A 12,369-nucleotide genomic window follows, 5' to 3' on the forward strand; every position below is an offset into this window, starting at 1 on the left:
AGTTTTTTTCCCAGTATTTTAAACAAAGTTCAAGTGAAAGGAGCTATTCTAAAACACTCTCTTTTTTCGTGCATAAAATTGAATTTTAACTTTTATGCATGGTTCCTGATCAAATAACTGTAGATTAACAATAACATTTCCTGCAAACAATATGATATTAAGAAGCAGGAGCAGGGATAGGTCATTTGGCCTATTGAGCACATCCTGAAGAAGGGCTTATGCCCGAAACGTCGATTCTCCTGTTCCTTGGATGCTGCCTGACCTGCTGCGCTTTTCCAGCAACACATTGTCAGCTATTGAGCACGTCACCCCATTTAATAAGATTGTGACAAGTCTAATTGTGCATTTAACAGGACTTTTCTACTCGTTGCCCAAAACTCCATTGTGAATTTAAAAATTCTGTTCAGCTGAATACATTGAATAAGCCAGCATCCTTTCATCACTGTGGAAGAAAATTGCAAAAGTTAGCAACCCTCTGAAAGGAGAAATTCTTCCACATCTCTGTATTAAAGGGAGAGCCCTTATCTGTCCGCTTTGGTTCTAGACTCTTTGACAACAGAAAACATCCTGACTTTTGACTTTTAGTCTGCTTTTTCTATTCACCTGCCAAAACACATTTTCTGCTTATTCCCCATCTCTCAAATTTAATCTGGTGTTTTCCTTCTACAGACTGTCTGTACTCTGGTCCTCAACTACTTTCCTACCTAAGTTTTTATTAGCCACAAATTTGGCTACAACGTCCTTGGTCTTTTCATCAAAGTTATTTGTAAATGGAATGTAAATTGTTGAGGCCCCAATAACCGATTCTTGTGGAACTCCACTCGTTACAATTTGCCAACCTGAAAATTTATTCATCCTGATACTCTTTCCTGGCTGTAGCTGGTTCTCTCTCCAGTTAATAGATCACTCCAACACCATAAACTGTTGTAACTTTTAATGCAGCACCTTATCAAATGCCTTTGGAAATGAGCGTCTACACTTTCCCATTGTTTTATTCTCAAAGAACTGTAATAAATTATTCAAACATGATTTCCCTTTCGTATAATCTGGCAGAGTCAACACAATTTTGATTATTTTCTAAATATTCTGATTCCATCTCCTGAATAATGGACTTGAGAAATTACTGATTTTCTGTAATATACCAAGATTTGGCAACATTATAATTTCATCTTATCTAAGGATAATGCAAAATATATTTGGGTAAGACAAAGTCTGAAGTAAATTCAGTACTCAATGGATTCAAGGTTGACTATAACTTTAAGGTGTATGGTGTTTTGGCGTTCATTAACAGGGGGATTGAGTTTAAGAGCCAAAAGGTTTTGCCACAGCTCTGCAAAACCCTGGTGAGACCACACTTGGAATATTGCGTCCAGTTTTGGTTGCCTCATTATAGGAAGGATGTAGGTGCTTTAGAGAGGCTGCAGAGGAGATTTACCAGGTTTCAGCCTGGAGTGGAGGGCATGTCTTATGAAGAGAGGTTGAGTGAGCAAAGAAGGAAGTGAGGTGTACAAGATAATGAGATTTGGAGATGCTGGTGTTGGACTGGGGTGTACAAAGTTAAAAATCTCACAACACTAGGTTATAGTCCAACAGGTTTATTTGGAATCACTAACTTTTGGAGCACTGCTCCTTCATCAGATGGTTGTCCATAGGGCAAAAAATGGCTGTCACAAGGGGTCATAATTTTAAGGTGATTGGAGAAAGTTATAGGGGAGATGTCAGAGGTAGGTTCTTTACGCAGAGTGTGGTGGGTGCGTGGAATGCACTGCGTGGTAGTAGAGTCAGAGACATTAGGGACATTTAAGCGATTGCTGGACAGGCACATGGACGGCAGTAAATTGAGGCTTGTGTAGGTTAGTTAGATTTTAGATTAAGATAAATGCTCGGCCCAGCATCGTGGGCCAAAGGTCCTGTACTCTGCGATGCTGTACTGTTCTATGTTCCATGTAATCTTGTTGAATGATGCTACATCTTTTCGATATGTATCCTTACTGTTAATAATTAAGTTGATTTCCATATTTGCCATTGTTAATTCTGAGAGCTTTAGTTATTGAGATGTTTGGAATTAATTTGTAATTTACATCAGGTGTTCAGACCAATGCAGGACTTGACACCCTCTGATAAATTGTATATGTTGATTCTTATTCCATTAAAAAGGCGTTTTTTGTATTCTGACAGTTCAACATCTTTATCTTTTAGATGGCGGGAATGAGGAACAATCAGAACGGAGACAAACAGGCATAGATTCTCGGCAGAATCGGTCTGGGCAAGGTAGGCACTAGTATTATCTATTTATTAGAACTAGGAAATAATGCAAGGCACTGTGAATTAATGGAGTCGCAACAGAGCAAGAACTGGAGGTTAGATTAGATTACCTACAGTAAGGAAACGGGCCCTTCGGCTCAACAAGTCCACACTGACTCTCCAAAGAGTTGCCCACCCAGACCCATTCCCCTACCCTATGTTTACCCCTAACAATTTAGCATGGCCAATTCACCTGAGTTGCATATCTTTTGGATTGTGGGAGAAAACTGGAGCACCCAGAAGAAACCCATATGGACATGGGGAAAATGTGCAAACTCTACGCAGACAATCGCCCGAGGCAGGAATCGAACCCGGGTTCCTGGCCCTGAGAGGCAGCAGTGCTAACCACTAAGCCACCGATGCTACACTAAAATTTGACAATGAAACCAAATTGAGAGGGGCTGTAATTTAATAAACTTCAAAAATTGGTATGTAAATAGCAAATTAATTTCAATATATTTCAATGTGACATGGTTAATGGGAGGAGGAATCTGGAGGCCAAGCAGTCCTTGGATAATAGTCAAAATGGGGTAGGGGTGTGCAGTGGTTTGGGAACAGGTACACTAAAGCTGCATATACTCGGTATCTGGCAGCCACTGTGGAACAAAGAAATACAGTTAACGTTTCAGGTTCATGATTTTCATCAGAACTGGAATAAGAAATGTAAGTTACTATGAAAAACGATTCATTCGAAACATTGGCCCGGAGCTTTGTTTCAACAGCAAAACGGTTTTACATGGCGAGTTGACTTTTAAATTGCATTCTTGCAGATTTCACTTGTTGAGGAGAAAGGTGAGACCTAGTAGTAATCCATTGTTAAAGCGATACCATCATAGAATGGCTTAAAACTGATTTTTTAATGTCATTCTAACTCTCAAACCACCTGCCCTCCACATACCCCTCCTGGGAGTATCCCTGGCTCTGATCGATTGTCACTGCTCCAAATGGCACCAGGAGCACTGGTGTGAATTTCACAAAACTGAAGACCCTGGGTGGGCGTGGCAGGGAAGAACAACATTGAATAAATCAGGACAAAACAACTATTAAGTCCAGGCAAAGAGATCAAGTGTGTCTGCTACTAATCCAATTGGATACTTACACAGGACCAATTCTGAAGAATTGGAAGTTTGTGTTTTAGTGTAAGACATTTGTTCTGCAACCTAGGATTCCATTGCAGCCATCAGTCATGCTGAACGCCACAGCTTTCGCCTCTGTTGGGATCATAGGCCATTAATTTTGTTTCTAAATCCACAGATGCTGAGTATTTCCTGGATGTTCTGTTTTAGTTTCCAGTATCCAGAAATGATGTAGAAGTGTTGGTGTTGGACTGGGGTGGACAAAGTTTAAAAATCTCACAACACCAGGTTATAGTCCAGTAGATTTATTTTGAAGTACAGGCTTTCAGAATGCTGCTCCTTTGTTAGCTAAATTTTTAACAACGCCCAGAAAGTACAGCATTTTGTTACACAAATGACTAGTTTATTCAGAAACTTTCAAAGAACAGTGTTTTCGAATATCAACTTCTGTTTTTTTTCTGGCCAGTTCCAGGTGCTTGTACATTTTATAAAAAACATACAGCAAATGCCTAAATGAATTCTGTTGTTACATGTCCCCAGAATTGTTGCACAGTACAAAAATAACTTGAAGCTGAAAATATCTCACAATCTTTCTTTAAAGAAGGACATTATGATTACAAGAGGCATTTGATGTCAATTGTGAAATAATAAATAGATACAATAGTCGATATTTTGTGCATGATGGAAAATCGGAAAGATTACCCAGGTTTTGAAAACTTTTCATGGTCTTCTAAGCAACTACTTCTTGTTACCATGGTATGAAAGTCAAATATCGAAAGAATTTGGTGCGTGAAGCCTCTAATTTAATAAAATCCTGGGCAGGCTGCCTGTGGGGAACCTATAGCATTGTCAGTATAAGCTCCACAGCAGTATGTAACTCCTCCTTACCTGTTAGTGTCTAAAATTAGGCATCACACAATCCCCTAAAGAAATCACTGATGGGATTGCTGTACATGTCCTATTTTATTTGCTGAATATAGAGTTTAGGAATAGGGGTAATACATTGCTGTGTAATGAGAAATGGCCTAATAACTTCTATGTAGGGTAACTGAATTAGGGCAGTAAGGTTACATTTCATTTAAGGAGAAAGTGAGGACTGCAGATGCTGAAGAAGGGCTTATGCCTGAAATGTCGATTCTCCTGTTCCTTGGATGCTGCCTGACCTGCTGCGCTTTTCCAGCAACACATTTTCAGCTACATTTCATTTAAATAAAGGAATAAAAAGGCCAGGAGAGACTATGAAGGAGGAATTATAAAAATAACAAACTTCAATCAACCTATACTTCCTCTCTGTATCAGAATAAGATATTAGTGCTCTACTGAAACAGGAAGTATAACGTGAATGATGTATGTTAACTTTTAAAATCCCTGCCTCACATATCCTTTCTTTCTTTGTTCGATACTGCTCCTCCACCTGTTTTGTGCCTTAGATATTCTCCCACCTTGCTGCCTGTTCTCTGTTGTTCAACCCCTGCGCCCAAAGCAGATCTCTTTGCTCCCCCATGCCATTCTCTTTGTTCTGCCAATACTAGGCTGGCACCAAAGAGCTATAAAGAGCTGTATCCATCTCCAACAGTGTCTGAGGCAAGAGGTTGCAAACTGTTTCTTTTTCTAATCCCACTCCTCCAGTGGTTGCAAATTTTGAATTAATGATATTAAATTGAGTTGACCTTTAGACTGTGTCAGATTCAGTATTATGAGCAAATCAGCCAGGTTTCTTTATTTGGCACCGAATAACAGGTTTATTGCCAAAAATAAACTGCCTCAAACAATGGCAAAAGGATAATTGACAGTTTGTTTTATGCATTTTGTGTGTGTGTGTGTGTGTACGCTTTTCTATGTGCACATGTAGCTGGCACTGGGGTGTCTTCCTGGAAAAGTTTTAACTTTGGCTCAAGGCAATGGGACAAATTCCAAGTAAATCCTCTTCAGTAACTCTCCCTGTGTGGCACAGATGACTTTCAGCTCTCATACTTTGACAGAAGTTGCAAAGCAAAAGGGAGACAACAATAGACTATTGCCTCTCAGGCAGACCGCAAATTCTGTCTCTCGGCATTCAAAATTACAACTGTCTTAACCACCCACAATTGAGCCAAGTGACCATTCTCTGCTGATTCCCCAGACTGTATGACTATTCAAGCTCCCTATTCCTTGCAGGTGCAGTTTCATTGTTGTACTCAGTCTTTTCCTTCGTAAAGTGTGCTTTATTTATAAATTCAGGGCATAGTTTAAAAATTTAATGTTTTTAATATCATCACTTCATAATTCAAAGGAAAGTTATAATGCCAAATAATTAGGAACAATGGGAACAGGTTACTGTAATAAAAATTACTTAGCAGTGATGAATGAACAGAAGTCAGAGTCATACAGCAGTCATACTCCCTTCAGCCCACCATGTCTTTGCTGACCAACAATCCATAGCCCACGATTGAAGTGTGGTGCTGGAAAAGCACAGCCAGTTAAGGAGCAGGAGAATCAACATTTCGAGCATAAGTTCTTTATCAGTAATGAGGCTTGTAGCCCACTGGTGATGAGAGATAAATGGGTGGGGGTGGAGTAAGGTAACTAAGAATGTGATAGGTAGATAAAGTTGGGGGTAAAGGTGATAGGTCGGAGAGGAGCATGGAGCACATCGGTGGGAAGGAAGATGGACAGGGAGAAGAGTTCGAGGGTGGTGCTGAATTGGAAGGTTGGATTGGGGATAAGGTGGGGAGAAGGAAAAATTAGGAAACTGGTGAAATCCACATTGATCCCGTGTGGCTGGAGAGTCCCAAGATGGAAGATGAGGCGTTTTTCCTTCAGGCTAAGTCAGTTTTAAAAACTGCAAGCAAGGATATTGGACCCATTCTGATTTAGATGTGACCAATCCAGTTTATACAGGTCTCAGAACAAGTCCCAGTGATCCAGAAATCTAAAGCTGTCTCTCCTATACCATCTCTTTGGCTACATGTTCATCTGACCTATTTTTCCTATTCCTATACTCGGTAGCACATGGCACTGGAAATAATCCAGAGATTACAACCATAGTCATCCTTTTCAATCTTCTGCCTAATTTGATTTCTGATGCAGGACCTTATTTCTTTTATATCATGTTGTTGGCAACAATATGTGCCATGACTGCTGGCTGTTCACGTGGTCCATTAAGAACGCCCTGCAACCTCTGAGTCATCCTTGACCCTGCCACCAAGGAGGCAACATACCATTTGAGAGTCTTGGCAGTTCCCTTTACAATTGAGTTGAGAGTGTGGTGCTGGAAATGCATAGCAGGTCAGGCAGCATCCGAGGAGCAGGAGAATCGACATTTTGCCATTTCAGAGAAATCAGAGTTTTGGGACCAATGACTCTTCCTCAGAACTGATTGTAGCTAGGAAAATGACGATTTACTACCATCAGTTCTGAGGAAGGGTCACTGGAAGTGAAATGTTAACTTTTCTTTCTCTTCACAGATGCTGCCAGACCTGCTGATATTTTACAGCAACTTCTGTTTTTGTTACAGACAGGGATGTTGTGTTGCATTGTTTCCAAAGGGTGATATTAACACTACAGATCAAAGAATAGTAGTCTTAGAATTGGACACAGTTAAAATATCAAATAGCAGACAATTTCCATAGACCAGAATCAAGAACAATATTTATTGAATACTGCAATTTTTATTCGAATGTGAGGTTTCTTGTAGAGATTCTGTGACCTGCAGCATGTTTGTAATAGTTTTGAAACATAGCTTTTGTTGTTTGGTCACTCCTATCCTTAGGACATTTTGGGTAATTGCACCTGCTTAGCAAATGCTAAGGTTAATTAGATAGAACTGATCTGTTGTACATTTTACGTTTCAGGCAAAGCTATCTTTATTCAAGATAGGATGTAAAGACAGTCTTAGTAACTACAGGCCAAATTATCTTGGTGGGTAAAGTTTTAGTAACAATAATCTGGGAAATAATTAACAGGTGTTTGAGAAATTTGCACCAACTATAGAGAACCAGTATGAGTTTATAGAATTACATTGTGTTTGATGAATTGAATTGAATATGTTGAAGAAATAACAAAGTTGATAAAGGGAATATGATGAATATTCTATATATGTATTTTAAGAAAGTATTCTATGAAATAACACGCAAACGGCGAATTTAAAATAAAAATGAGGCTCATGGAGTAAGAGGGTCAATGTCCAATTGGCTAAAGAAAAGAAGTTGAAAAATTCTGGTTTCCTGTTATTTTTCAGATGGATAGTGGATAATCATGTACCCCATAGTGTCAGAATCACTGCTTTTTGCTAGATATAAATAACTTAGATCTTGAAATATGGAGTAGAACTTCAAAATTTGCCAAAGGTACCAAACTTGGAGGAGTGAACCTCATGCAGCATGATATAGATTGCATACAGAATTGAGAGAGTGTAAAAAAACTTTTATCAGAATGGTTAGGGACATTGGACTTTGGTTATAAGGTTGGATTGGCTGAAATTGTATTGTTCTGCTTGAAGTAAAGGAGATTCGGGAGAGATTTGATGTAACAGCAAGATTATGGCACTTGGATAATATAGACAAGAAGAAATGCTCCTACGAGTAGATCTTAAAGACGTAGATTTAAGGTTTTGGGCAAATACAGGGGAATATGAGGAACAACTTCTTTGTATCTACTGGTAATGTCAAGGAACAAATTTTCCATAGGGGCAGTTGAATCAATCAATGGTTTTGAAAAGAGCTTGGATGAGCATAAAAGGAGATTGAAAGGGAATAAAGCTACAAAGCTCTGGAGGATCAAGTGAGACAGTGGAACTTATTGGATTGCTGATGGAGAGTTGACATAGACTCAATGGACAGAATCCTTTTAAGCTGCAAATGACTTCATGACTATAACAATATGATATCTGGATTATGATTAAGCAATGTTTATGGGCAGTCTTTCTGGAGCAGGTACATAATGTTTAGCTGGATTGGTCATTTAAGTTTACTGCTTATCAACTCCCAATGGGAAAGTATAGAACTAAGTTTTGGAGTCAGTTGGAAGTTAATTATTTGATGCTTCTCAAAGGACTAGGAACAGTACACCACAGAATAGGCCTTTTGGGCCGCACCAAGACTGTATCGACACATGATGCCTTTCTAAGCTAAAAACCTTTTTCAGATTCAGATTCCCTTCAGTGTGGAAACAGGCCATTCGGCCCAACCAGTCCATGCCGACCCACTGAAGAGTAACCCACCCAGACCCATTTCCCTCTCAAGAATGCACCTAACACTATGGGCAATTTAGCATGGCCAATTCACCTGACCTGACTGTGGGAGGAAACCGGAGCACCCAGAGGAAACCCACGCAGACACAGGGAGAACATGTAAACTCCACACAGACAGTCACCCAAGGCTGGAATCGAACCTAGGATCCTGGTGCTGTGAGACAGCAGTGCTAACCACTGTGCCGCCCATTTTGCTACTATTCCCTGCCTAATCATACACCTATCATATCCATTGTATCCATCTTCACTACCTCCTCTGACAGTGCATTCGAGATACTTACCATCTTCTTTGTTAACAAAAAAAATCTGCTTCTCACGTCTCTAAATTAATCCTTTTATCTTAAGTCTACATCCCCATGTAATTAACATTTCTACCCTGTGAAGAAGACTCTGATTATCCAGCTATCCACACCTCTCATAATTCTGTAAACTTTTATCCGGTCACTCCTCGTCCTTCGATGTTCAAGTGAAATTAAACCAAGTTTAGAACATAAAATATAGAACTATACAGCGCAGAACAGGCCCTTCGGCTCTCGATGTTGTGCCGACCTGTGAAGTATTCTCAGCTCGTCCCCCTACATTATCCCAAACTCATCCATGTGTTTATCTAAGGATTGTTTAAATCTCCCTAATGTGGCTGAGTTGACTACATTAGCAGATGGTGCATTCCACGCCCTTACAACTCCCTGTGTAAAGAACCTGCCTCTGACATCTGTCTTAAATCTATCACCCCTCAATTTTAGTTATGCCCCCTTGTATACACTGACGTCATCATCCAAGGAAAAAGGCTTTCACTATCTACTCTATCTAATCCTCTGATCATCTTGTGTGTCTCTATCAAATCCCCTCTTAGCCGCCTTCTTCTTTGTCCAATCTCTCCTCATAGCTAATACCCTGCAAACCAGGCAACAACCTGGTAAACTGTTTCCGTACACTTTCCAAAGTCTCGACAACCTTCTGATAGTATGGTGACCAGAACTCTACACAATATTTCAAATGTGCTCTAACCGAAGTTTTATACAAGTATAACATGACTTGCCAATTTTATAATCTTGCCCTGACTGATAAAGGCACGCATGCCTTATGCCTTCTTGACCACCTTCTCCACTTGTGATGCTGGTAAGGGTTCTACCATTTATGTATACTTGCCTCCTGCATTAACTCTTCCAAAATGCATTACCTTGTACTTGTCAAAATTAAACTCTAAATGTTATTTCTGCGCCCAAGTCTGTAGCCCACCTACATTCTGCTGTATTCTCTGGCAATACTCCTCACTCTCTGCAGTTACTCCAATCTTTGTGTTATCCACAAACTTGCTAATCAGGCCACCTACATTCTTCTCATAATCATTTATATATATTACAAACAACAGAGATCTGAGCACTGATACATGCAGAACGCAACTGGTCACAGACCTCCCATGAATAAGCCAATTCTTTATCCATCTTACCAGATCCCATGTGACTTCGCCTTTTGCATTAGCCTGCCATGACGAACCTTGTCAAAAGCCTTTCTAAAGTCTACATTGACAACATCTACTACCCTGCCCACGTCTATCATCTTTGTCACTTCTTCAAAAATCTCAATCAAGTTTAGAGTCACAACCTTCCCTGCACAAAACCATACTGCCTGCAGTTCTGCAAATTTACTCGCAATAAGCTATTTGTCATTTCAAAGTCATGTATGTAATGCAAGAATACTTGAATTTCTTCCTTGTACAACAGATGCATTAATTGATATATGGTAAGGCAGTGAATTGTTCGTCAGATGCGAGAAGAAATTGTGTTTTTTTTCAGCAAGTTAGTGGGGAAGCTAAGAGTCAGAGGCTTGGTTGGCAAGATAATACTAAGCATTAAAGGTTTAGCAAGTAATGGGATAGGGTTCTTTCAGATTATGTTTGGATTTGAATATTCTGTAACTCAGGTGATCAGTATGGAATTTTAAATATTTATTTGGCAAACATTTGGTGACATGGGTATGGATTGATGATCATTTAAGGAAGTGGGTGCTTGAGGGGATTTGGATACTGATTGTTAAAATATTTTCGTGGTTAGAAGAAGGGAACCGTTTTAACCTTGGCTTTGAAAATTGTAGAGTCTCTTGTTGGGTAATGGGCATTGGGGTGTAAGTGAGGTTTTTGACCATGTGAGAAAGTATGTAACTTATTTGACATTGCAACTTGAAATAACTACATTGAAATCAGAGCTGGTTGGATAAATTAATAAGGTAATGAGAGAGCAGAGAAGAAGATTTTATTACAAAATTATCCAGAGAAGTTGAGATCAAAGGAAATTGGCCAATTTGGTTCATCCCAATCCCTTTAATTACAGTGAACTGGTTCCCCTTAAACCCGGTCCCTTCTGTTGTTTAAATAAGTCATGGCTGGCCAAAATTTAAGAATTTAATTATTTTTGAAATGAGACAAATGTCTTACCTTGTGGCAGGATCAAAAGTTGTGGATATTACTTAACTAAATAATGCAGTTTAGAGGTGCAATAATGCCACCTTGTGTTGGGATGATCAAAATAAATATTTTTTGGAGCAATAACAAACAGTAAAGATTGCTGCTACTTTGATAAACCTTTTCTATGCAACAAGCACCATTTCCAGTAGTTAGTCCTCAGCTTCTGAGAGCAGAGGACTCAACTCCCCTTGAATGCTGAAAATCTTTTATACATCACCCTCAGACCTCTAGAATATTTGAGGTTAATATCAAATAATTATTGTCAGCTTCCTCATGTTGAACTTGCCATACTGTATTAAAGGAGGAAGATAGGGTTGTGGGTTTTTGTTTTTTGAAAAATTATCTGAGAGCTGGCCACTTTAATATACTCTGAATTACTTGATCCAGGTAATTTAATATACAATACACTTGTGATTAAGCAGCACCATTGGAAATCTGACAATATATGTTGGATTTAGGTTTATGTCCAGAAATCGTGTCTTGCAAGCACCTGCCAAACTAAATTAATTTTATTCTTAATGATGTTTCAAAGGAAATATGCAATGTTAACCTAAGAGCAATAATTCATGGAATGTTGCCAAAGTCTGATCTGATAAATTTAGAATATTGGGTGTATTCAGATGACTAAATGACAATGGATTAAGTCATTTGGAAGATTTGAACCAGTTTAATAAATGGGCAAATCAATGACTTGCCCTGTAAAGTAAATATGAACGAAATATATATTCAAATGTTCAACATGAATTGTTAGTATAAAAGCTGCAGAAGAATTTTTATATATCATATCATGAAGATATGATCAAGGTGAGACAAGTATTGATAAACCCTTGAGTGTATTTCATTATTTATAAATAGATGGATTCATAAGGTGTGAACTTCAAAAGGCTCATTAAAATTCTGAAATCTCATTGATAACAAGAATGATCATTTATTGGAGGACATTGGATTTTGCAGCAATTTGAACTAAATTTGCATCAATTTTGCGAAGGAGCTGGGCTTGTTGGGTCAAAATGATTTGTAGAAAGTGAGGACTGATGAAGGGCACATGCCCGAAATGTCGACTCTCCTCCTCCTCCTGCCTGACCTGTTGTGCTTTTCCAGCACCACACATTTCAACTCAAAATAACTTGTGTTTGAGCTTGTAAGTTATTGGAAAAATAATATACTGTTCATTGTACAGCTCCCTGTCCACATTTCTTTTAATAGTCTAAAAATACAGGTAGCTTGTCTTAGTGTGCATGCAAGATTAATTTTATGAGGCAAAGTTTCCATGTTACATCCAATATGTAAACCTA

General features: G+C 38.9%; 1 protein-coding gene across 15 annotated transcripts in view; it reads left to right on the forward strand.

The window, feature by feature from the left end:
* The window catches only part of LOC140465920 (protein TANC2-like), a 1,065,959-nt gene that overhangs the window by 528,092 nt on the left and 525,498 nt on the right, over positions 1 to 12,369 (forward strand). For all 15 annotated transcript variants that reach the window (XM_072561864.1, XM_072561863.1, XM_072561859.1 and 12 more), the window contains one exon: positions 2,200 to 2,271. In XM_072561864.1, the coding sequence (XP_072417965.1) occupies positions 2,200 to 2,271 (72 nt within the window). The remainder of the gene's footprint in view (positions 1 to 2,199; positions 2,272 to 12,369) is intronic.

This window comes from Chiloscyllium punctatum, chromosome 42 (assembly GCF_047496795.1).
Source record: "Chiloscyllium punctatum isolate Juve2018m chromosome 42, sChiPun1.3, whole genome shotgun sequence".
Taxonomy (NCBI): Eukaryota; Metazoa; Chordata; class Chondrichthyes; order Orectolobiformes; family Hemiscylliidae; genus Chiloscyllium; species Chiloscyllium punctatum.